The 25,952-nt window shown below is 43.1% G+C and overlaps 1 protein-coding gene across 5 annotated transcripts in view; it reads left to right on the top strand.

Annotated features, from left to right (window-relative positions):
- LOC141088278 (inter-alpha-trypsin inhibitor heavy chain H3-like) overlaps window positions 1-25,732 on the top strand; it is a 91,995-nt gene extending 66,263 nt beyond the window's left edge. For 3 of the 5 annotated variants that reach the window (XM_073574291.1, XM_073574292.1, XM_073574290.1), the window contains 6 exons: window positions 1,976-2,017; window positions 5,829-5,942; window positions 15,225-15,429; window positions 19,939-20,111; window positions 20,281-20,392; window positions 25,298-25,732. In XM_073574291.1, the coding sequence (XP_073430392.1) occupies window positions 1,976-2,017; window positions 5,829-5,942; window positions 15,225-15,429; window positions 19,939-20,111; window positions 20,281-20,392; window positions 25,298-25,439 (788 nt within the window). In that variant the 3' untranslated portion in view covers window positions 25,440-25,732. The remainder of the gene's footprint in view (window positions 1-1,975; window positions 2,018-5,828; window positions 5,943-15,224; window positions 15,430-19,938; window positions 20,112-20,280; window positions 20,393-25,297) is intronic. The other 2 variants (XM_073574293.1, XM_073574294.1) reach the window with 2 other exon arrangements.
- Window positions 25,733-25,952: the final 220 nt, after the last annotated feature.

Raw genomic sequence — 25,952 nt, 5'->3', positions numbered from 1 at the left:
GCTGTACGTTATATACTTCTGTGAAGCCCTTGTGGGTTAAAAGTTCTCACCACATATCTAGATAAGTTCCTTGGGGGGTCTAGTTTCCAAAATGTGGTCAGTTGTGGGGGGTTTCCACTGTTTAGGTACATCAGGGGCTCTCCAAACGCGACATGGCGTCCGATCTGAATTCCAGCCAATTTTGCATTGAAAAAGTCAAACGGTGCTCCTTCCCTTCTGAGGTCTGACATGCGCCGAAACAGTGGTTCCCCCCCACATATCAGGTATCAGCGTACTCAGGACAAATTGCACAATAACTTTTGCCATCCAATTTCTCCTGTTACCCTTGGTAAAATAAAAAAAATTGAACCTGAAGTATTTTTTTTGTGAAAAAAAGTTAAATGTTCATTTTTCTTTAAATATTCAAAAAATTCCTGTGACGCACCTAAAGGGTTAATAAACTTCTTGAATGTGGTTTTGAGCACCTTAAGGGGTGCAGTTTTTAGAATGGTGTCACTTTGGGGTATTTTCTATCATATAGACCCCTCAAAGTGGCTTCAAATGTGATGTGGTCCGTAAAAATAAAATGGTGTTGCAAAAATGAGAAATCGCTGGTCAATTTTTAACCCTTATAACTTCCTAACAAAAAAAAATTTTGGTTCCAAAATTGTGCTGATGTAAAGTAAACATGTAGGAAATGTTACTTATCAAGTTTTTTGTGTGCCGTATCTCTGTGATTTAAGGGCATAAAAATTCAAAGTTGGAAAATTGCGAAATTTTCGCCAAATTTCCATTTTTTTCACAAATAAACGCAAGTTATATGAAATTGTACCACTAACATGAAGTACAATATGCCACGAGAAAACAATGTCAGAATCACTGGGATCCAGGGAAGCGTTTCAGAGTTATTACCTCATAAAGGGACAGTGGTCAGAATTGTAAAAATTGGCCCGGTCATGAACGTGCAAACCACCCTTGGGGCTTAAGGGGTTAAGTGGTCATAAAAAACTGTGGCATCTATAGTGCAACATATATAGTTATGCTATAATAAATAGCTCCCCAAAATTCTCTTTCCAGAGCAAAGCCTCTGAATTAATTCAAACCCCAGACAGACCAGTTAAATTACTCCGCATTCATCTAAATCCACTGCTTGATTTTTGCACTTTTTTCATCCAAGAGGGACATTCCACACATACCTTACTCATAGCATGACCAAGGGTACATTACCCGAAATGTTGCTATACATCACCCTGAAGTGTAACAACATTTTTTGGATATCAGAAAAGAAAATTTCAAAGCATTCAAACCATTTTCCTATTATGATTATTCTTGGTTTGCTCGATGTGTCCAAATAAAAGTGAAAACTTGATGATCGGTAAGTGTTCGACCACTGGGGCTCGCACTGAGTGGCAGATTGGGAAACTTTTATCCCCATTACAAAATGAAGTGGCAAGTCAAATGCCTAGTTATTCCTTATGGGGATGCTGGAAAAGCTGAGCACAGAGCCTAGCCACATAGGGCATGAGTTTAGCTCAGGTCTCATATGTGCACTGATAAAAATTCCCCATCCTGATAGAGCAGTTGGACCTCCACTGATCAACAAGTTATCACCTGTCCTGTGAAAAGGTAACTTTTTTTCACTAAACAACCCCTTTAACTCAGACCCCAGGCCAGAAACATAAAATAAATTGGAACAGACCAGTCACCTACTGTTAATTAAACCCTAAGATCATGCATAAAAATGAATACATGTAGACCCCTCTATATACCAACATAATTCCAATCTGTGAACAATTGCGTGTCCTGCTTCTGAGCCTGTACACCACTACTGCGCTTTATTTTATCTTAGTTGCATGGAACATAACTTGTCATGCGGTTTGCAAGACTGTTATACAAAATTAAGCAGAATAGATAAATGCAACAGTAAAATATGTCATAAGTCATATGCCATCAAACTATCATGATAAACCAACGGTTTCTATCACTCTTTTAACAGGACACAATTTTCTTGCCAAAAGGTCACGGTTACAAAATTGGGGTAAGATATTCTTTATATCTAAAGGCTATGTGGATAACCTTCACAGAAATTTTTTTTCATATATTAATGGTTAAAGGAATTGTCATGGACTGAACTACTGATGGTCTATCTGTAGGAATGGTCATCAAAAAGAGATCGGTGAAGATCCGACACCTGGCACCACCATTGATCAACGTATTTGCTTCAATGGTCAGATATTAGTGATGTACGGGGCAGGACAGAGCAGCTCCTACATTGCTGAGTGACTTCTGCCAAGTCCTGCTGTATTTCTACCATTCAAATGGGAGCTCAGAAACAGTAATTATCAGTGGCAGCTGCTGTGTAACACCCCATACATCACTCATTTCAGGTCTCTACTGGAGCAAATTTCATCAGATCAGTCAGGGTGCCAGGTGTCGATCCTCACCGATCTCATACTGATGTCCTTTCTCACAGAGAGGCCATCAGTAGTTTAGTCCTGGACAAGACAATCCCTTTACCAGGAACCTTTCACGTCCCCAAACATTAATCTGAAGGTTAATAGTGTTCCAATGCTACCTAGCCCCCTTACTTAAAGTGTACAGTAGCTCCTGTAAGAAAGTAAGCTTTATTTCACCTGGGAGCCGCTGGTTTTCAGTCATAGAGGTGTGCCCACAGCAGTTACAGTCAGGGTATGTGCACAGATCCAGAGTTGCTGCGGGTTGGACGTTGTGCAATAACGCAGCGTCCAACCCGCAGTGTCCAGATGTTACAGCATAGTGGATGGGATTTCAAGAAATCCCATGCCCATTATGCGTCCAGAGATACCCGTGGCTCACCTGCAGAAATGGACATGCCGCACGGTCTATTTTTCTTGCGGAGACACGAGTCTCCGCAAGATAAATTTCACCCGTGAAATGTATTGGACGTGGTGAATCCAAGATTCAACTGCGTTCAAAAGCAGGCAGCACTTTGGACGCAGCGGACATGTGCTGTGTCCAAAGCGATGCGAATTCCTGAATGTGTGCACCTACCCTCACTGCTCAGTACACAGTGGGCGGCAGCTCTAAGCTCATCCCAGCACTTTGATTGACAGCTCACACAGATGCACCACAGAGCCACCTGTAAATCAAAGTGCTGAGGCTCACGGTGTGCTGAACTGTGACTGTAGCCACTCAGCCACGCTGATATATAATTTACAATCTGTTCCTACTATGATTTCACATTTTGCTCATGTGGTCATGTCCCTCTCTTTAATATATGGTTGATGTGGGTTCACCATGTTGCAATGTTTACTAGCTGTCATGCTCTCATTGCTTTCCCCACTTGTAGATATTGTGCTGTTGACAAATACTTCAAATGGGTCATGTCTGTGTTAATTTTGATGAATGTTTCACCATTTCCTTTGCAATTGTGCATGTCTAATATTAGATAATATTGGATGCTAAGGCAGTGACCACTCTGGAATCTACAGGGTGGGCCATTTTTATGGATACACCTGGGTGGGCCATTTATATGGATACACCTAAATAAAATGGGAATGGTTGGTGATATCAACTTCCTGTTTGTGGCACATTAGTATATGGGAGGGAGAAAACTTTTCAAGATGGGTGGTGACCATGGCGGCCATTTTGAAGTCAGCCATTTTGGATCCAACTTTAATAAATGGCCCACCCAGGTGTATCCATATAAATGGCCCACCCTGTACTTTTACTTCTCTTATGAAAAAGATCTAATAAAGTGATACACAGTTTACTCTAACGCTGACATTGAAGTCTATCTTTACTACTTGCGTGAACAAGATCTGATAAAGTTGTGCTCAAAAGTTTATATACCCTTGCTTTCTTTGTCTTTTTTCAGAGAATATGAATGATAACATCAAAACTTTTTCTCCACTCATGGTTAGTGGTTGGGTGAAGCCAGTTATTGTCAAACTGCTGTGTTTTCGCTTTTTAAATCATAATGATAACCGAAAACATCCAAATGACCCTGATCAAAAGCTCACATACCCCATTTCTTAATACCATGTATTGCCCCCTCTAACATCATTAAAGCTTGAAGTCTTTTTTGGTAGTTGTGGATGAGGTTCTTTATTTTCTCAGATGGTAAAGCTGCCCATTCTTCTTGGCAAAAAGCCTCCAGTTCCTCTAAATTCCTGGGCTGCCTAGCATGAGCTCTTAAGATTTCCCCAGAGTATCTCAATGACATTGAGGTCAGGAGACTTCACTTAGTTCTGCTGTAGCCAATGACAGGTCGACTTAGCCTTGTGTTTTGGATCGTTGTCATGTTGGAATGTCCAAGTACGTCCCATATGCAGCTTCTGGGCTGATGATTTCAAATTTGACTCCATTATTTGCTGATAACATGCTGCATTCATCTTTCCTTCAACTTTGGCCAAGTTTCCTGTGCCTTTGTAGCTCACACATCCCCAAAACATCTGCAACTCACCTCCATACTTTACAGTAGGAATGGTGTTCCTTTCGTCATTGGCCTTGTTGACCTCTCTCCAAATGTAACGTTTCATCACCCCAAATTACCTTGTTCCAGAAATTTTTGAGGCTTGTCTCTGTGCTGTTTTGCGTATTGTAGGCGAGATACTTTGTGGCATTTGCGCAGTAATGGCTTTCTTCTGGAGTCTTGACCATGCAGCCCAATTTTCCTCAAGTTCTTCCTTATTATGTATCTTGGAACAGCCACACTGCTAGTTTTCAGAGAGTCCAGTATTTCAGCTGATGTTATTTGTGGATTTTTCTTTGCATCCCAAACAATTTCCCTAGCATTTGTGGTTGAAATTTTTGTTGGTCTACCTGAATGTGGTTTTGTTTTACAGAGTCCCAGATTTTTCATTTATTAATCACAGTTTGAACGCTGCTGACTGGCATTATCGATTTCTTGGGTATCTTCTTGTATCCCTTTCCTGTTTTATACAGTTCAACTACCTTTTCCCGTAGATCCGTTGATAATTAATTTGCTTTCCTCATGACTCACAATCCAGAAACGTCAGTGGCTGAATAAAAGATGCAAGAGTCTGTCTGGATCCCAGGTGGTACCTCCTGATGAAGGGGGCATGAGACCCCTGAAACGCGTATAATAAAACCACTGCAATCATACAGCGTTCTCCTGGAATTTGTCTAAAGCGGCAGTGCGGAAAATAGCTACGAACTCCCTTTGGATTTATGGATCCCAGAAACTCACTCAGCTTTTATGCACACACACTGATTAGAAGCAAGCAGGTCACAGGTGAGGATTTTACCTTTAGTAGCCATTCAAACCCATTTGTGTCAACTTCTGTGCATGTTATCAGGCCAAAATCACCAGGGTATGTAAACTTTTGATCAGGGTCATTTGGATGTTTTGGGTTGTCAATGTGATTTAAAAATATAAAACACAGTAGTTTGACAATAAATGGCTTCACCCAACCACTAACCATGAGTGGAGAAAAAGTTTTGGTGTTATCATTCATATTCTCGGGAAAAAAAGGCCAAGAAAGCAAAAATTCTGCTGGGGTATGTAAACTTTTGAGTGCAACTGTAGTTTGAATTAATTAACTTCTTCACTCTCTATGATGTATATGTCTGTCTTGGAGTGGGTATAACTGTATGGAGCAGGCACAGGAGCTGAGCCCAATCACTCAGGGCAGGTACCAACTATCAGCAGTAGTTCCAATCTATGGGATGCTGGAAAGACTGTTTAATCCAAGTACAGGCACTCAGTTCATCTTTGGCATGGACAAACATTGATGTGCACCTTCCCAATTAGTTGATTTCCATATTTACAAATTTGCCATAAGTGACCATAAGGTATTTATTATGCTTACTTACTTCTATGCTTTTTCATCATTTGTGTATTACAGTTGATTCAGACCCTCATTTTGTGATAAATGTTCCTCAGAAGAGTGATGCTTTGTGCTTTAATATCCAAGAAAAGCCCGGTGTGATCCTAAGTCTTATTAAGGATCAAGAGCTTGGTAATTCATATATAAATTCAATTATCATTAAAGATATTTTCTTCAGGGTTTATTAACTCGTCACAGTCATATTGCACTTTTTTGGCCACAATTTTGCAAAATTGTGTCAAACCTGCAGGGTCCTGCTACCAAGGACACCACTTACAAAGTGGGAGCCAAACACGTAGAATCCTATATCATTGCCTTCTGAACTGTAGATGATAGACTTGCAGCCAGACCAGGACCCTGTTTAGACTTCGGCCAATCCATGCTGCAGGTTAACAGCAAAATGCCCTAGTCCACAGATTTAGTAGAGGAGTGGGCAATTATTTTTCCCAAGTGGTCTTATGAGAGAACCTGACTGTTAAGGAACTAATGGTTGAACTAAATTTTTCTTATTATTTTATATTAATATTTATCAATTAATATTGAGCAGAGTTTAGTATATTGAGCAGAAACTAGTGCTCATACAGTACATGCTACCACAGGGCTAACTGTAACTTGTATTCTTACCTGTAGCAGCGAATCAAAACTAAATAATTGACTGCATTTTATAATAATAATAATAATAATAATCTTTATTTATATAGCGCCAACATATTCCGCAGCGCTTTACAGTTTAACAGTTTCAAAACACAAGTCATAAGTAACAACGCTAACAATGCAATAATTAAAGCAAAATAAGACGAAATAAGACGACCCTGCTCGTGAGAGCGTACAATCTACAATGAGGTGAGGGAGATACAGAGTACAGGTGTGTATTTACAATGGTGTATTTACAATGAAGGTCCAGCCATCTTGCAGGAGTGAAGGATGGATGGAGATAGTGAATGGGCTACGCACGCACACTTACACAGAGAATGACTTTGATTAGTGAATGTGATAGGCCGCTCTGAACAGGTGTGTTTTGAGGGAGCGCCTAAAACTATGCAAATTGTTGATAGTCCTGATTTCTTGGGGTAGAGCATTCCAGAGGATAGGAGCAGCATGGGAGAAGTCTTGGAGTCGGGAGTGGGAGGTACGGATTAGTGCAGAGGTTAGTCGAAAGTCGTTTGCAGAGCGCAGCGATCGGCTAGGCCGATAGACAGAAATGAGAGAAGAGATGTAAGGGGGTGCCGCACTGTGGAGAGCTTTGTGGGTGAGAACAAGTACTTTGAATTGGATCCTATAATGAATGGGCAGCCAATGTAAGGACTGGCGAAGAGCAGACGCGTCCGAGTACCGATTACCCAGATGGACGATCCTGGCTGCTGCATTGAGTATGGACTGGAGAGGGGATAGTCGAGTGACGGGGAGGCCAATTAATAGAGCGTTGCAGTAATCCAGGCGAGAGTGGATCAATGCAACAGTGAGGGTTTTTGTTGTTTCCATAGTGAGAAAAGGGCGGATTCTAGAGATGTTCTTTAGGTGTAAGCGGCAAGAGCGGGCAAGGGATTGTATATGGGATGTAAAGGAGAGATTGGTGTCAAACATAACACCCAGACAGCGCACCTGCTGCCAGGGTGTTATTGTGGTACCACCCACGGAGAAGGAAATGTCAGATTTAGGGAGGTTAGTAGACGGCGGGAGCAGAAGAAGTTCAGTTTTGGAGAGGTTGAGTTTCAGATAGAGAGCGGACATGATATTGGAGACTGCGGACAGACAGTCACTGGCGTTCTGTAGTACAGCGGGGGTAAGGTTGGGGGAAGACGTGTATAGTTGTGTGTCATCAGCATAAAGATGGTACTGAAAGCCAAATCTGCTGATGGTCTGTCCAATTGGGGCCATGTAGAGAGAGAAAAGAAGGGGGCCAAGGACTGAGCCCTGAGGTACCCCGACAGCAAGAGGAAGAGGAGATGAAGTGGAGCCAGAGAACAAAACACTGAAGGAGCGGTCAGAGAGATAGGAAGAGAACCAGGAGAGTGCAGTGTCCTTAATGCCTAGTGACTGGAGCCTAGAGAGTAGGAGATGGTGGTCAACAGTATCGAAAGCTGAAGATAGGTCAAGAAGAATGAGCAGAGAGTGGTCACCGTTACGTTTTGCTGTCAGAAGGTCATTGGTCACTTTGATGAGTGCAGTTTCAGTCGAATGTAGGGGGCGGAAGCCGGACTGTGAAGGGTCTAGAAGGGAGTGAATGGAGAGGTAACGGGTAAGGCGGGAGTAAACTAGGCGTTCCAAAAGTTTAGAGATGAAGGGGAGATTGGAGACTGGTCTGTAGTTGTTTGTGCAGGATGGGTCGAGAGCAGGTTTCTTTAGTAGTGGAGTAACGATGGCGTGTTTGAAGGAGGATGGGAAAATGCCCGAGGAGAGGGAGAGATTAAAGATTGTAGTTAGGTGGGTTGTGACGACTGGAGAGAGAGACTGAAGGAGATGTGAGGGAATGGGGTCGGTAGTGCATGTAGTCGGACGAGAAGAAGAGAGGAGTCTGGAGACTTCTTCTGTTATGGGATCAAATGTGGACAGTGAGCCAGGGGAGATGTAGGAAGGGATGGGAGTCACAGCACTTGGTGGTTGGGAGCAGATTTCTTGATGGATATTATCTATTTTTTCTGTAAAGTGGGAGGCCAGGTCATCAGCACAAATGCCTGTGATAGGGGCTTGTGCTTTTGGCCTGAGGAGGGAGTGAAAAGTGTCAAAAAGTTTCTTGGGGTTGTTGGCTAGTGAGGAGATCAGGGTGGTGAAGTAGGTCTGTTTGGCAAGGTGAAGGGCAGCGTTATAGGTTCTTAACATAAATTTGAAGTGGATGAAGTCTTCTGGTGTGCGGGTTTTTCTCCATAGGCGTTCAGCACTCCTGGAGCATCGCTGGAGAAGTTGAGTTTGCGATGTGAGCCAGGGCTCTTTTACTCTGTGTTTGGAGGTTCTGAGGGTGAGGGGAGCTACTTGGTCAAGGGTGCTTCTAAGAGTGTCATTGTAGTGATGAACAGCCAGATTAGGACAGGAAAGAGAGGAGATTGGGGACAGAGATGAGTGTAGGGAATCTGAAAGTGTCTGAGGGTTAATAGCTTGTAGATTTCTGACTGTGTGGTAGGTAGGAATGAGCTGGGGTGGGCGAGAATTTGTGAGCGTGAAGGAGAGAATGTTGTGGTCAGAGAGTGGAAGCGGTGAGTTGTTTAGGTGGGAGATTGAACAGAGCCGGCAGAAGACCAGATCAAGGGTGTTACCGTCCTTATGTGTCTCAGAGGTTGAAAGCTGTGAGAGGCCTAGAGAGGTGGTTAGTGATAGAAGCTGGGATGCAGATGTGGAATTAGGGCTGTTAATGGGGATGTTGAAGTCTCCCAGGATGAGGGTTGGTAGTTCTGAGGACATGAGGTGTGGCACCCAGGCTGAAAAGTGGTCAAGGAAGAGGGTGGGTGAGCCTGGGGGCCGGTATATGACCGCTACCCTGAGGGAGAGGGGACGGAAGAGCCTGATGGTGTGGACCTCAAAAGAAGGGAATAAGAGTGATGGGACTGGGGGGATGACCTGGAAAGTGCATTGTGGGGACAGGAGTATGCCAACTCCACCACCAGGTCTGTTTGTGGGTCTCGGGGAGTGAGAGAATTGTAAGCCACCGTAGGAAATGGCAGCAGGAGAGACAGTGTTAGAATCCTGAATCCAGGTTTCAGTGAGGGCCAACAGATTAAGAGAGTTGTTCAGAAAGTAGTTGTGTAGGAAAGGAAGCTTGTTACAAGCAGACCGTGGATTCCAGAGGGCACAATTAAAAGATTGAGATGAGGGAGTGCAAGTAATGTTAATCAGATTATTGTGGTTTCGATATGAGGTAGGGTAGGGGTCGAGGTTGGGGGATGGTGGACCAGGGTTGGGGGAGATGTCCCCTGAAATCAGTAGGAGAAGGAAGATAAAGAGCCAATAGTTGTTGGAATTGTAAGTAGTTTTTTTCTGCGATGTGTTTGGGCAAGATGGGCTGAGGTTTCTCAGGAAGGTGAGGAGTGTGTGGGAGCTGTACATGGGAGAGGGAAGTATAGAGGGGCTGATGTGTATGAGTCGTGATGGAGGGGGGATAGGGTGATGAATGTGGATGGCAAGGGAACACAGGAGGATAAAAATAAAGCACATGGTTAAGGCCGGTTTCACACTAGCGCATTTTCAGCGCGCGCACGGCCGGGGGTAGCTCCGCCCCCGAGCCGGCTCTCTGCCCGGCGTGCCCGCCCCTTCCTTGTAGCGCCGCCTCCTAGCGGACAGCGGCGCCTGCGATCGGCGCACCCTATCTTTAGCATAGGGTGCGCCGATCGTGCGCAGGCCGTGCGCTAGTTGCGCTTTGACCTGCGCTGCGCACTTTTGACGGTGCGCCTTGCGCGCCAAAATCCGAAAAGTTTGATTTTGGCGCGCACGGCGCACCGTCAAAAGTGCGCAGCGCAGGTCAAAGCGCAACTAGCGCACGGCCTGCGCACGATCGGCGCACCCTATGCTAAAGATAGGGTGCGCCGATCGCAGGCGCCGCTGTCCGCTAGGAGGCGGCGCTACAAGGAAGGGGCGGGCACGCCGGGCAGAGAGCCGGATCGGGGGCGGAGCTACCCCCGGCCGTGCGCGCGCTGAAAATGCGCTAGTGTGAAACCGGCCTAAAGGGGAAGGCAAGGTGTGGGTTACCTGACTCCTGCCCTGACTAACTGCCATGTATAACTGCCGTTTTGCTGGATGCTTATCTTCTGTGATGCTTTGCTTATGGGATGCTTGCGTGCTGTACCCCACACTGCGTGCTTCCCCTTAGCAACTACTACATATATAGGCCACACTACAGGGTCAGGAGAGAGGGATTGTGGGAGATGGTTGGGTATAATTTGGCAGCTGGGGCCAGCACACCAGGGGATGGTTAGATGATCAAAGGCACTAGACCAAGATGTGGCAAAATGCTATAGCACCTTCCACCTGATAAGATCTAGAAAGGCCCCAGTCACAGATCTAAAGCAGTAAGTATTACATACAGTGCAACAAATGAATTATACCAAAGCTTTAGCAAGCACATTTAAATATGCAGCAAAATGGTCAAGCAGCAGAAGTATGGAGTTGTACCATTTGGATATATTACAGCAGAGAAATAGAGGCAGCAGAGGTGGGAAGTTGTATCATTCAGGCTGCTTGCTGGCAGTGAATGGAGTAAATACATGCAGGGTGGCTCAGTTGATTACCATTTGGATATATTACAGCAGAGAAATAGAGGCAGCAGAGGTGGGAAGTTGTATCATTCAGGCTGCTTGCTGGCAGTGAATGGAGTAAATACATGCAGGGTGGCTCAGTTGATTACCATTTGGATATATTACAGCAGAGAAATAGAGGCAGCAGAGGTGGGAAGTTGTATCATTCAGGCTGCTTGCTGGCAGTGAATGGAGTAAATACATGCAGGGTGGCTCGGTTGATTACCATTTGGATATATTACAGCAGAGAAATAGAGGCAGCAGAGGTGGGAAGTTGTATCATTCAGGCTGCTTGCTGGCAGTGAATGGAGTAAATACATGCAGGGTGGCTCAGTTGATTACCATTTGGATATATTACAGCAGAGAAATAGAGGCAGCAGAGGTGGGAAGTTGTATCATTCAGGCTGCTTGCTGGCAGTGAATGGAGTAAATACATGCAGGGTGGCTAGTTGATTACCTGTGTGAAGAGAGAAGATGAATGTTAATTCCATGCCATGTATAACTGCCGTTTTGCTGGATGCTTATCTTCTGTGATGCTTTGCTTATGAAGTTTATAAATTATACTGCTCCTGTTATTCACCCTTAGATATAGTTAATAAGTATAGATGTACATTGATCAACACTCACCCACACACAATATGAAGTCCCCACAACAGTTTGATGCCCCCAAACATAGTATGATGCCCCCAAATCTCCACCACACACAGTATTGTGTCCCTACAGCCCTGACACACAATATTGGTTCCCCCTAAACAGAGTATGAAGTCCCCACAGCCCCCACACAGAGTATGATGCCCCCACACACATTATAATGCTTCCACAAGGAGATGTTGATAGGACATGTCGGATTTTTGACTGCCAATCGCATTGTTCTCCCGGAGACAAGCCGCCAGCTGACATGTTATCTAGCGACTTTCTGATAGAGAACACAGGTGTGCTCAACCAAACGAGCACTCATCTGTATGGCAGAGTCAGTTGAGAAGGCTGCTGGCAGAATGATCGGCCAAAATGATGCTTCAATCTAATGTGTATGGTGGACTTAAGTCTCTCGGGATGAATCATTGTATTCACTCATATCTTCTAACTGAGGGCAGGGGTCGGCCGCATGATTTGAGTCACCAATGTATCCAGCACTTTGGCTGACCTGGTCCGTGGGTCACAGTTTGACCAGGTCTGATTTAGGAAAACAATTGAATGGGATTGTACAAAATGTTTGTATTCTGAACAGTGAACTGTGTGCAATTTCATACAGTGCACCCAATGTCTACATCATATCATCATAAGTCTTTTTGTAGACATCCCTTTCTGGTAAAGGTACTTTATAACTGTATTCAATTCACTTTTATCCATTTTCTTAAAGTCTCTTCTTTCACGTTAACAGCCGATAAAAAAAGAAAGATCTATGAATTTGCCTGAAACCTAGTGTCACGTGCCCCATCCTGATTGACGCGGCCAGCAGGCCGGTAACTGATACAACAGGACGCGGCACGTGTAATTGTCCTATGTGACACGGCCCGCAGGCCGGTAACTAAAACAATAAGACAAAGGGAATGGGGAAAACCTGGGTAACAATAACAATGGTGGCCCTGCGATAGGGAATGGGAACGTGGAGACCTCCTGCACTCCCGAGTCAGTGTCTCTACACTCCTAGCGTTCCCTAGGCCGGTTCCGCACCAGGCGACGATCAGGAACCTCAAAACCCTGACTCGCCCTGCACCTAAACCCTCGCTAGGGAATTGGTCGGTGCGGAAACTAATCCCACCACTGCACTAAACACACATAAGGAAAAGAGACAAAACAGGGGAACACCACTTAGCTTTGCTCTGTTGCTTACGCTCCCAGCAACAGAGCCCACCACCTGCGTGCATCTTCTCCTCCACCGTATCCGACATCTGGGTGCACTGTCCAGAAACGGACCTTCTCAGCATCATAGTGAAGCCTTGGAGCAAACAGAGTCCACACCTGCGTGCAGCTGTCCAGAAACAGAATCCCGCCAATGAGTCCAGCTTTTCTGCCAAAAAGTCCAGCATGCTTGAGTCCAGCTCTCACCAACAACGTCCAGCATTTTGAGTGCAGCTCTACACCATAGCCGCCACGCCACCAATCCATGCTTGAACACTTTGCTGACACCATAACTGCGACTCCACCACGCCATGCCAGCCCTCCTTGCAGACACCATAGCTGACACTCTCGGACTCTCACTGAGCTGCCCGTGACTCTCCTTTAGCTCCATCCTTCACCCAGGCTTGCTTGCAAATGAATACGTTATCACCAACAGTGATTAACACACCTGATACTCTCTTATAGAGCTATCACACCTGTTACATAATTACGTGCACAAACTAAGATAACCAGAGTGTAATGACCCTAATGGCCACCGGGGGGGAAACCTACAACTGACATCACCACAGTGCAATGACCCAAATGGCCACCGGGGGGGCAAAACCACCTTTGGCACACAGCCAAGGGGAAAAAAGGTTACTTTGTGCATTTACTCTGTCAGATCCAACCTGGATCATGACACCTAGTGTGGCGCCCCTGAGGGTTCAGTCGCCACAGAGGTACTGCACCTCCTCCTGAGGTGTGGTACCCCACCATCTAGGTAAGGTGGAGACACCTGACCATGCTCCAACACCTGCATCCCACACAACATAGTAGTGTAGCAAAGCACCCTTTGGTGGCTCCCTGCTTGGAACACGAAGCATGCTGGGAGGTGGGTGGAGTTTAGTCTGCACCAAAAGAGCGGGAAGAGTTTAGGATTTAGTCAGTCTGACAGAGTGAGTGGAGGAGTGAAGATCCCCTGAGTGGGATGGATGAAGGAAGTGCTGCAGCCGACCTCAGTGACCTGGGTCCGCTGGCACAGGAAAGATACATTGATGGGAAGCCTGACTCTCTCCATAAGAAAGAAGGATTAGTACGGAACGTAAGGAGAGGAGGACTAAGGATCAGGGTTAGAGCAGAACCCTTCCCAAGTTCACAGCGCAAGGCCGGGGTCTGGTTCCCGAGGTTGTACGGATACTAATGATCCTGCAGCAGACATCGGAGGAATACAAGTTGTCACCACTTTATTCCCACACAAGACTTGGGGGCACAACAGCAACGATAGTGAGTCGGGACTTGGTAGCAAGGATTCCCCGAAGCAGGCTACAGCTGTCTGCCATACAAGTAGAGTTCATAGGAACATCTGACAGGAGGAACTCCAGTGTAACTCAGTACTGAGAGTACTTCACTATAGGCGCAAAAGGGAGACGTTCAGAAAAGGCACTTATGTTGGCGGAGTGTTGGAACGGAGTAATTCATCTTGCCTGGTGGTTGGCTGAGCCCCTGACCTGGAGGACACAGAACCGAGGCGGACAACTGTATGCATCACAGACTGTGAGTAAAGCTTTGGAACTACATGCCATGGTGTCCTCCACTTATTCCTGCGCCAACATACTCAACACTGCTACATCGCTGTGCCTGACACCACACCATCTACGTCTCCTCCCTATTTCTTCACCTACACTGCCCTGGGACTACTGCCCTACCTGTGGAGGGCCACACCATCATTGCTGCACTACACCATCTGTCCCAGAGGATCTGCTTGTAGCGTCGGCTTAACATCTCCCTTGCCAACCACCACAGATGGCGTCACAAATCATTCACTAATAAACTTTAATCATCATCCACACACTCCACACCCCCCTTTTACAATGGACGCCAAGGGCCACGGACTGGGTCACAGCTACCGTGACAACTCCCATTGAAATCCACCGGGCCCGGCTCCGAGTACCCCGCCGACCTGGCGAGACCCTGGGGGCACTCCACCTAGCTCACCATTTCATAAAGCTAAAATTCCTACCATATCTGTCAAGTGTGAACATATTTTCTTAAATTGTAAAATGAAATCAGACGTAGAGATTTGATCATTTTTGTTTAAAAGACATTTTACTACGAGTTGAAACAACCATTTTTTTAAAAGGGAAAAATGTGCAACCGTATCAGTTATCACTTTTAACTGAAATATGAAAATGTTCAATCACCCAGAAAGTGACAGTTTTACCTGTGGATTCTAAAAAGTTAATTGAAAAATGAAAATTAAGTTTCTGTACTTCCTATTTCACTGCCAAACTGTTGCCCTAACCAATGTAAAAATGCAGCATTTTTTTTTAAAGAATTATCTTGACATTTGATTTGCTGTCTTATGCTAAAGGTGTATCAGTAAATGGAGAACTCATAGGTAAAGAGATAAGAGGCAACAATGTCTTATCAAATGGAACGTTTTTTGGAAGATTTGAAATTATAAACAGTGATATGAAAATAAAAATCGAGGTGACCACTGCCAAAATCACAGTTCTGCACCATAAAAACAAGAAAATGTTCACATGGCACGAAACAAGGTTTATAAGCAAGGAAGGGTAAGGAACTTTTTATAATATACAGTGGTTTTATAAAGGGCTTAATCATCAGCACCACAAACCTGGCTCCTGAATCTTCCAGTGATATTCTGTTCATTGTCAGATGTACAGTTCATCCAAACATTTAACCTGCAGTGACTGCTGCTTGGTATAGTGTAGTATTACATGTTGTAATGTATAGAGATGGGCAGACAACTGGAGGATCGGGTCCGGCGGGTTTGGCCAAACAGTTACAAAAAGTTTGGGTTCGGGTACCAGAACAGTACCCGGACCCGAACTGGGACCCCATTCGCTTGAATGGTGGCATCGAACATCCAATGTTTGCCATGCTGTCATGTGCATGACAGCGCGGCAAACACCACTTATGATTGGCAGTAAAATCATTACCGCCAGTCAGACAGCAGCAGATCCCACGCTGTTAAAAGACAGTAAGAGCCCACAGCTGTAAATGGAGGCATAAAGTTTACCTCCGGTCACTGGTGTCAGCTGATGGGACGACTGATTGCATCAGCCGACGCCTGCTGCTTCTAATAACAGCGAGAGCAGACGGTGGCTGATGGGAGTGTTCATCAGCCGGTGCCCGCACTGTAAATAAATAATTAAAATAAAAAACGGCTTGAGTTCCCCTGTATTTTTTATAACCAGCCAGGTAAACCTCACAGGTAGAGATTGCAACCCTCAGCTGTCAGCTTCAGCAAGGCTGGTTATCAAGAATAAATAATTTTTAAAAATGGCGTGGGGTCCCCCCATTTTTTACAACCAGTCTTGCTAAAGCAGGCAGCTGGGGGCTGGTATTCTCAGGCTGGTAAGGGACCATGGATATTGCCCCCCAGCCCAAAAAAAACAGCCCACAGCCACTCAAAAAAGGCACATCTATTAGATGCGCCAATTCTGGTACTTTGCCCTGCTTTTCCACTTCCGCTGTAGCGTTGGCAAGTGGGGTTCATATTTGTGGGGTTGATGTTACTTTGTATTGTTCGGTGACATTAAGTAATGTCTATAAGACACCTATCCATTACTAATCATATAATTGTATTCCCATCTCTAAGATCTTATCCTAATATGTAGTAGATGAAATAATATTAATATTCGCAAATACCTCCAATTAGAAATGTCGTATAGTTTTTCTGATTCACTAGGTCTCTTTCCTCATGTGAAGGCATTACAAGGACCTTAGGTATCCATGGTTACAACCACTGATATAGTGACAGGCAGCTTGCTATTGCAATTAGTCGTAACTATGGATATTTAACCCCTTCCTGACATATGACGCACTATTCCGTCCATGCGCCCTGGGATTTAATGCCAATGGACGGAATAGCACGTCATAACCAATCAGCCACGCTCTCGGGGGGAGCACGGCTGATCACGGCCGGGTGTCAGCTGATTCTCACCGATGACACCCGGCACTAAGTGCCAGGAGCAGTCACAGACCTCTCCCAGCACTTTAACCCCCGGTACACTGAGATCAAACATGATCGCAGTGTTCTGGAAGCAGGCAGAGGGACAGTCAGCTGTTACAGCACCTCTGCCTTTGGATCGGAGACCCCGCGTCATGAAGCTGGGTCCCGTTCACTGTCATGGAGACCCGATGTCGCCATGACGACATCCAGGTCGCCAGAGCTGTGAAACTTCCTGTCATGCGCAGTGCATGGCAGGAAGTCTCACAGGTCAGTGTACAGAAGCTGAACCCCTGCAGCTTCTATAGCAAGCAGCTCTGCATGCTATAGAAGCGATCAGCCTGCACAAAATGAGTGTCCCATAGTAGGACACAGTGTAAAACTATGAATTAAATTAAAAAAAAATAAAATAATTGTAAAGACATTTTTAAAAATAATAATACAAAGTCAATATTTATTCAATCAATAAATATTTAAATTAAAAAAATCTAAACAATAAAAGTACACATATTTAGTATCGCCGCGTCCGTAACGACCCGACCTATAAAACTGTCCCACTAGTTAACTCCTTTCGTCAACACCATTTAAAAAAAGACAAAAAACAATGCTTTATCATCATACCACCGAACAAAAAGTGGAATAACGCGCGATCAAAAAGACGGATATAAATAAACATGGTACCGCTGAAAACGTCATCTTGTCCCACAAAAAAACGCCACATAGCTCCATCACCGGTAAAATAAAAAACTTATAGCTCTTAAAATAAAGGGATGCAAAAATAATTATTTTTTATATAAAATAGTTTTTATTGTATAAAAGCGCCAAAACATAAAAAAGATAAATGAGGTAGCGCTGTAATCGCACTAACCTGAAGAATAAAACTATTTTATCAATTTTACCACACGCAGAACGGTATAAACACCCCCAAAAAAGAAATTAATGAATTGCTGGTTTTTGTTCATTCTGCTTCACAAAAATCAGAATAAAAAGCAATCAAAAAATATCATGTTCCCGAAAATGGTACCAATAAAAAAGTCAACTCGTCCCACAAAAAAAAAACCTCACATGACTCTGTGGGCCAAAATATGGAAAAATTATATCTCTCAAAATATGGTGATGCAAAAACTATTTTTTGCAATAAAAAGCATCTTTTAGTGTGTGACAGCTGCCAAACATAAAAACCCGCTATAAATAGTAAATCAAACCCCCCTTTATCACCCCCTTAGTTAGGGAAAAATAATAAAATAAAAAAAGTATTTATTTCCATTTTTCCATTAGGGCTAGGGTTAGGGATAGGGCTATAGTTAGGGTTTGGGGCTAAAGTTAAGGTTGGGGCTAAAGTTAGGGTGTTTGCTAAATTTAGGATTACGGTTACGGTTGGGATTAGGGTTAGGGTTGGGATTAGAGTTAGGGTTGGAATTAGGGTTATGGGTGTGTTGGGGTTAGGATTGTAGTTAGAATTGGGGGGTTTCTACTGTTTAGGCACATCAGGGGCTCTCCAAACACGACATAACGTCTGATCTCAATTCCATTCAATTTTGCATTGAAAAGTCAAGCAGCGCTCCTTCCCTTCCAAGCTCTGCCATGCGCCCAAACAGTGGTTTACCCCCACATATAGGGTATCAACATACTCAGGACAAATTTCAAAACAACTTTTGGGGTCAAATTTCTCATGTTACCCTTGGAAAAATTAAAAAAATGGGGCAAAAAGATCATTTTTGTGAAGGAAATTATTTTTTATTTTTACAGCTCTACATTATAAACTTCTGTGAAGCACTTGTGGGTTTAAAGTGCTCACTACACATCTAGATAAGTTCCTTAGGGAGTCTACTTTCCAAAATGAGGTCACTTGTGGGAGGTTTCCACTGTTTAGGCATATCAGGGGCTCTCCAAATGTGACATGGCGTCTGATCTCAATTCCAGCCAATTTTGCATTGAAAAGTCAAACAGCGCTCCTTCCCTTCCGAGCTCTGCCATGCGCCCAAACAGTAGTTTACCTGCATATATGGGGTATCAGCATACTCTGGACAAATAGGACAACAACTTTTGGGTCCAATTTCACCTGTTACCCTTGGAAAAATAAAACAAATTGGATCTGAAGTAATTTTTTTGTGAAAAAATGTTAAATGTTAATTTTTTTTTTAAACATTCCAAAAATTCCTGTGAAGCACCTGAAGGGATAATAAACTTCTTAAATGTGGTTTTGAGCACCTTCAGGGGTGCAGTTTTTAGAATGGTGTCACTTTTGGGTATTTTCTATCATGTAGACCCCTCAAAATGACTACAAATGTGATGTGGTCCCCCAAAAAATGGTTTTGTAAATTTTGTTGTAAAAATGAGAAATCGCTGGTCAACTTTTAACCCTTATAACTTCTTAAAAAAAATTTGGTTCCAAAATTGTGCTGATGTAAAGTAGACATGTGGGAAATGTTACTTAAGTATTTTGTGTGACATATCTCTGTGATTTAAGGGCATGAAAATTCAAAGTTGGAAAATTGCGAAATTTTCAAAATTTTCACTAAATTTCCATTTTTGTCACAAAGAAATGCAAGTCATATCAAAGAAATGTTACCACTCTCATGAAGTACAATATGTCATGAGAAAACAATGTCAGAATCACCAGGATCCATGAAAGCGTTCCAGAGTTATTACCTCATAAAAGGACAGTGGTCAGAATTGTAAAAATTGGCCCGGTCATTAACATGCAAACCACCCTTGGGAGTAAAGGGGTTAAGGTCCTGAAATGCCTGCACATGAGGAAAAAGACATAGCGAATCAAAAAACTATACTACATTTGTATTTGAAGGTATTTGCTAATATTATTATTATTATTATTACACCTACTACATATTGGGATAGGATCTTGGAGATGGGAATACTCCTTTAACTCTGCTATGTACTGTGATACATAGAGGATGGACGTGGATGCCGAACAACCAAAAGGAAAAAAAATCCCCACTGTTAAATGCTTTGCAGCTAAAACACATGTATTTAACAAAAAAAAAATGCACTGAAGGCAGTCATAACATGCAAAATGCACTATAATCATGGACTATATAATTGTTCAGGTTTAAGGTAAAGAAAGGATCTAATGTATTATTCCTTTCAGGTTTAATCTAGTAATCAATATGGAAACAAATCTGACATTTTCATTTGGAGATGGAGCAACATTTTTCATTATTTTGCATGAAGTTCGGAAACATCATCCACTCCCTATGAAGTTTCTTGGCTTTTACACTTTAGATGATCATACATTTTCTAAAGGAGTCCATGGACTGTTAGGTAAATACCGTAATTCAATCATACTATATTCTGCCATTTCAATACTTTATTTTCAATTGATATTTAATCATTGAGTAATATTTATAATCCGTTTTATATCACAGATTTTATCGTTTTATCTATTCTATTTTTTTATTTTCTGTTGTCTATTTTATTGTTTGTCTTTTAGGACAATTTTTTCATGGTATTGATTATGAAATATCCAGAGTTCACCAAAATGAAAAATCGGGCAAACAAACTGGGACAATGAAAGTGAAGAATAAGCTCCTGACTGTAACAAGGTAGAAAATGATTTGTAATAAATATTTCCCTGTAAGGGCCGAAGTGTATAAAATAGTTCCCAAGTGTAAATGACTCTCCAGTTGAAATTGAAAGTGTGACTATATGTGCTCAAAAGTTTATATACCCCGGCAGAATTTTTGCTTTCTTGGCCTTTATTTAGAAAATATGAATGATAACACCAAAACTTTTTCTCCACTCATGGCTAGTGGTTGGGTGAAGCCATTTATTGTCAAACTACTGTGTTTTCTCTTTTTAAATCATAATGACAACCCAAAACATCCAAATGACCCTGATCAAAAGTTTACATACCCTGGTGATTTTGGCCTGATAACATGCAGAGAAGTTGACACAAAAGGGTTTGAATGACTACTAAATGTAAAATCCTCACCTATGACCTGTTTGCTTGTAATCAGTGTGTGTGCATAAAAGCTGAGTGAGTTTCTGGGATCCAGATAGACTCTTGTTTCTTTCATCCAGCCACTGACGTTTCTGCATTGTGAGTCATGGGGAAAGCAAAAGAATTGTCAACGGATCTACGGGAAAAGGTAGTTGAACTGTATAAAACAGAAAAGGGATACAAAAAGATATCCAAGGAATTGATAATGCCAGTCAGCAGCATTCAAACTGTGATTAACAAATGGAAAATCAGGGGCTCTGTAAAAACAAAACCATGGTCAGGTAGACCAACAACAATTTTGTCCTCAAATGCCAGGAAAATTGTTTGGGGTGCAAAGAAAAATCCACAAATAACATCAGCTGAAATACTGGACTCTTTGAAAAGTAGCAGTGTGGCTGTTTCAAGATGCACAATAAGGAGACACTTGAAGTAAAATAGGCTGCTTGGTCACGTCACCAGAAGAAAGCCATTACTGCGAAAATGCTACAAATTATCTCTCCTACAATACGCAAAACAGCACATAGACAAACCTAAAAACTTCTGGAACAAGGTAATTTGGTGTGGTGAGACTAAAATTGAACTTTTTGGCCACAACCATAAACTTTACATTTGGAGAGAAGTCAACAAGGCCTGTGATGAAAGGAACACCTTTCCTACTGTAAAGCACGGAGGTGGATCACTGATGTTTTGGGGATGTGAGAGCTACAAAGGCACAGGGAACTTGGTTAAAGTAGAAGGAAAGATGAATGCAGCATGTTATCAGCAACTACTCAAGTCAAATTTGCAATCATCAGCCCGGAAGCTGAGCACGGGACGTGTTGTGAACTCATTTTCTGCTCCACTAGTTGAGAGTTCTCCTTCCATTCTCCCTCTGGTGGTGACAGGAGGTAGTGAGGTTGGTTTAATTGGTAGTGATCTGTCATCTGATGAGGAGGATAACGATTGGATCTCTGGAGTATCAGACTGGACATAAGACAGCCGACACCCTATCCTGGTGCTGGTGATTCAGTCTGCTTCTCAGGTCTTGGACTTCAGCTCTGTTCCAGTCTTCTCAAGTTAAGTTTGTTTTTGCTAATGTTCACACTTGCTCTTGCTGGTCAATTCAGTTTTTTGTGTAGTCAGCCAGCCCCGCCAGGGGCTGTGCTGAATTTCCACTCTTATTTATCTGTATTTGCCAATTTGCCTTTTTGTCCCTTATTAGATTGGCCTCTTTTTGCTCTGTCTCAGAATATTTCAGAGTGCTGATATAGTGGGAGAAGTCTAGTGACTTCAGGGTTAATTTTGTTATCAGAAGTGTTGGACATTATTTTGGTAGGGTTTTTGGCAGATTGCAGACAGTGTCTTTCCTTTCCTGCCCTTTCAAGTTAGTTTGGCCCCATCGTTTGCTCAGCCTATTTTCCTGCCTTTGTTTGTATTTTCATTTTGTTTTTTCCGTCAATACATGTGGGGGGCTGTCTTTCCTTTGGGGTCTGCTCTGGGGGAGTTAGTTTTCCTCTTTTCTTGCTTTAGGCTTATTTAGCTCTCCGGTTGTGACGAGGCATCTAGGACCATCGTAGCTACGCTCCACGACTGCTGCTAGTTGTGTGTTGTGATCTCATTTTCGGGTTTGCCTCTGGCTTCTGGTGAGGGTTATGGAGCTGGCTGTGCTGACAGAGGAGTAGTGAGTTATCTATCTGGACTCCCCCAGTTGGTGAAGGGAGGTAATGAAGCTGATCTAAATGGTAGAGACCGGCCACCTGAGGAAGAGGACTGCGATTGGACATCAGGAGTTTCTGATTGGATTGAAGGCAGCCGACTCCCTAGTTTCTTGCTGATGATTTTTCCTGACTGTGGCTTCTGGTTTCCAGTTTGGTTCCTGCTTTCCTAAAGCAGTTTTCTCTGCTATTGTTCATATGAGTTTTTGTCTGGTTTACTTAGTTTTTGTGTTCAGCCAGCCCTGGCTGGGACTGGGCTGAATCCCCATTTTGTCTCTGATCAGTTGATCTTTTTTGCTCTGTCTTCAGAATATACCTGAGTGCTGATATAGTGATCTGAAGTCTAGCGACTTCAGGGCCTTTTTCTATCAGACGTGTTGGACATTTTTTTTGGCAGGGTTTTTTGCGTGATTGCAGACAGCAGCTTTTCTTTCCTGTCCTTTCTAGTTAGTGAGGGCCCCATCGTTTGCTCAGCCTATCTTTCTATCTGTGTCTGTGTTTTCATCTTGTTTCACCGACAATACTTGTTGGGGGCTGTCTATTGCTTTGGGGTCTGCTCTGGGGCAGTTTAGATTTTCCCTTTCTTTCTTTAGGCTTATTTAGTTCTCCGGCCGTGACGAGGCATCTAGGACCACCGTAGGCATGCTCCACGGCTACTGCTAGTTGTTGTGGATAGGATCAGGGGTCTGCAATCCGCTAGTTACCAACCTCTCCGGTTTTCTGGGCTGAGCTTGCTTTTTGTTTTTTCCTCCTCAGTGACTCATTCATAACAGTTGTGTGGTTTAGATCAGGGATCGGCAATCTGCATAGTTACCAACCTCTCTGGTTTTCTGAGACTTAGCTTGTGTTGTTTTTTTCTCCTTGGTGACCCATTCATAACTGGACGTACTTGGACGTTCCAACATGACAACGATCCAAAAGACAAGGCTAAGCCGACTAGTCATTGGCTACAGCAGAACAAAGGGAAGGTTCTGGAGTGACCATCTCAGTCTCCTGACCTCAATATCCTTGAGCTACTCAGGGGAAATCTCAAGCATGCAGTTCATGCTAGACAGTCTAGGAATTTACAGGAACTGGAGGCTTTTTGCCAAGAAGAGTGGGCAGCTTTACCATCTGAAAAAATAAAGAACCTCATCCACAACTACCACAAAAGACTTCAAGCTCTTAATGTTAGAGGGGGTAATACACAGTATTAACCCCTTACCGACATCGGACGTAATAGTATTTTGAATAGCTGACATGTGCCCGCAATAGCCACGGGTGGAATCGCGATCCACCTGCAGCTATTAACTAGTTAAATGCCGCTGTCAAATGCTGACAGCAGCATTTAAATGGCACTTCTGGCAATCACGCCGGAAATGCGCTGACCGGTGACTCATGTCACGTGATCGCGGGTCACCATTGCGTCGGCATGACAACCCAAGGTCTCCTGGAGACCTCTATGGTTGTCAGTGCCACCTTGTTGTGAGCGCCATCCAGTGGTCAGCGGTCATAGCAAGTGAGTAATTCTGTTACATAGAGGCGATCTGCTCATCGCCTCTATGTAGCAGAAGCAATCGAGTTGTGCCAGCTTTTAGTCTCCTGAAGGGGATTGAAGGAAGATGCCCTTTAATGTCACCCCCTTTAAGAAGGCCTAATATAAATGTGTTGAAAATATGTACAGATGTAATTATTCTATGGTACTGCTACACTCAGTGTATTACCATTGTTTGTCTGACTGGTACCGCTACATCCTAAGTTGCAATTTTCCAACTTTGAATTATTATGCCCTTAAAACAGAGAAATATGTCATACAAGATAGTTAATAAATAACATTTCCCACATGTCTATTTTACATCAGCACAATTTTGTAACCAAAATTTTTTTTGTTAGGAAGTTAGAAGGGTTAAAAGTTAAACAGCGATTTCTCATTGTGACATATTCTACTTTATGATAGTGATAAAATGTCTTTGATATGATTTTTGTTTACTTGTGAAAAAATGGAAATTTGGCAAAAATGTTGAAAACTTTGTAATTTTCCAATTTTGAATTTTCATGCCCTTAAATCACAGATATGGCACACAAAAAAACTTAATAAGTAACATTTCCCACATGTCTACTTTACATCAGCACAATTTTGGGACCCAAATTTTTTTTTGTTAGGAAGTTATAAGGGTTAAAAAAAAAGTTGAACAGCGATTTCTCATTTTTACAACACCATTTTCTTTTACGGACCACATCACCAAAAGTGACACCATTCTAAAAACTGCACCTTTGACGGTACTCAAAACCATATTCAAGAAGTTTATTAACCCTTCAGGTGCTTCACAGGAATTTTTGGTATGTTTCTGGAGAGATAGTTTGGATGACCGCATCAGGCGGCCAGAAAGCACTCCCTGCCAGCTTTGTCCATAGCAAATTCCCAGCCGTTCCCCCTAGATAGGCCCCTGATTGCTGGAATCTTTGGACAAATATATGACCCCTTTGTATTGGAAGGACGACTGAAGAGAAGCTTCTTTCATCATATTCTCCCTCCTGCTGTTATAGTAGGTAGACTTTGCAACTCATTGGGGGACATGTAGACTCTTGGTAATTATTATCGTAGTGGTGGGATCTAGATATGGAATGTTAGAATGCCCATTTCAGTTATATGAATTCATCTTTCTTTTTCAGTGCAAAATCTACAGTTTAAATATGTAAAGAATCATTCTTCTCCCTTTGTATTAGACCAGAGTGTTTCTTTATACAAGAAATATGGTCTGTTACTTTTATTTATAAGTAATAAATTATTTTAATAAATAATGCTGTTAATATTATTTCTTATTATATTTTAGGAGTTCAGAAAAAGACTACAGACAAGACCCGAGGAATGGTGCTAAAACTCCTTGCTGGTTTGTGAATTCCAATGGAAAAGGGCTACTTGATGGAACCCATACGGATTATATTGTGCCTGATGTCTTTAGCTGTGCCTACTAGCACATTAAACTGTGTTTCATTGAAAAAAATTCTGAAAATTCAACTTTATTTTATTCAATGGGTTGTCCCATCAGGATAAATAAAATGGTGATTCTAGCAACATACAGTATGTCCCTATGACATCTCTGCATTATCTTTAAAGAGACTGTCCCTTCAGGACAGCTTCTTTCCAAATTTCCCATTTCGGCATATATTCATTATATAGAGGAGTCTCCCACTCCCACTTGAGACTCTGCTCCTTTTAAAGGGAATCTGTCACCTATTTTTATGACTATCAGCTGCCGACACCGCAATCAGGGGCTTATCTACAGCATTCTGTAATGCTGTAGATAAGCCCCTGATGTAAAACTGAAAAATAAGAAAAATGAGTTATATTATGCTCACCCTGGGGCGGTCCGGGTCCAGTTTTGGTCTATGGGTGTCGCAGTCCGGTCCGGCGCCTCCCATCTTCTAACAGTGACGTCCTCTCCCGATGCATACACACTGCAGTACTCTGCTCTGCCCTCAACAGAG

Source organism: Dendrobates tinctorius, unplaced genomic scaffold (assembly GCF_039654945.1).
Source record: "Dendrobates tinctorius isolate UK_male_01 unplaced genomic scaffold, ASM3965494v1 ptg000038l, whole genome shotgun sequence".
Classification (NCBI taxonomy): Eukaryota; Metazoa; Chordata; class Amphibia; order Anura; family Dendrobatidae; genus Dendrobates; species Dendrobates tinctorius.
Note: the sequence above shows the minus strand (reverse complement) of the source record. Positions and strands in the feature narration are given on the sequence as shown.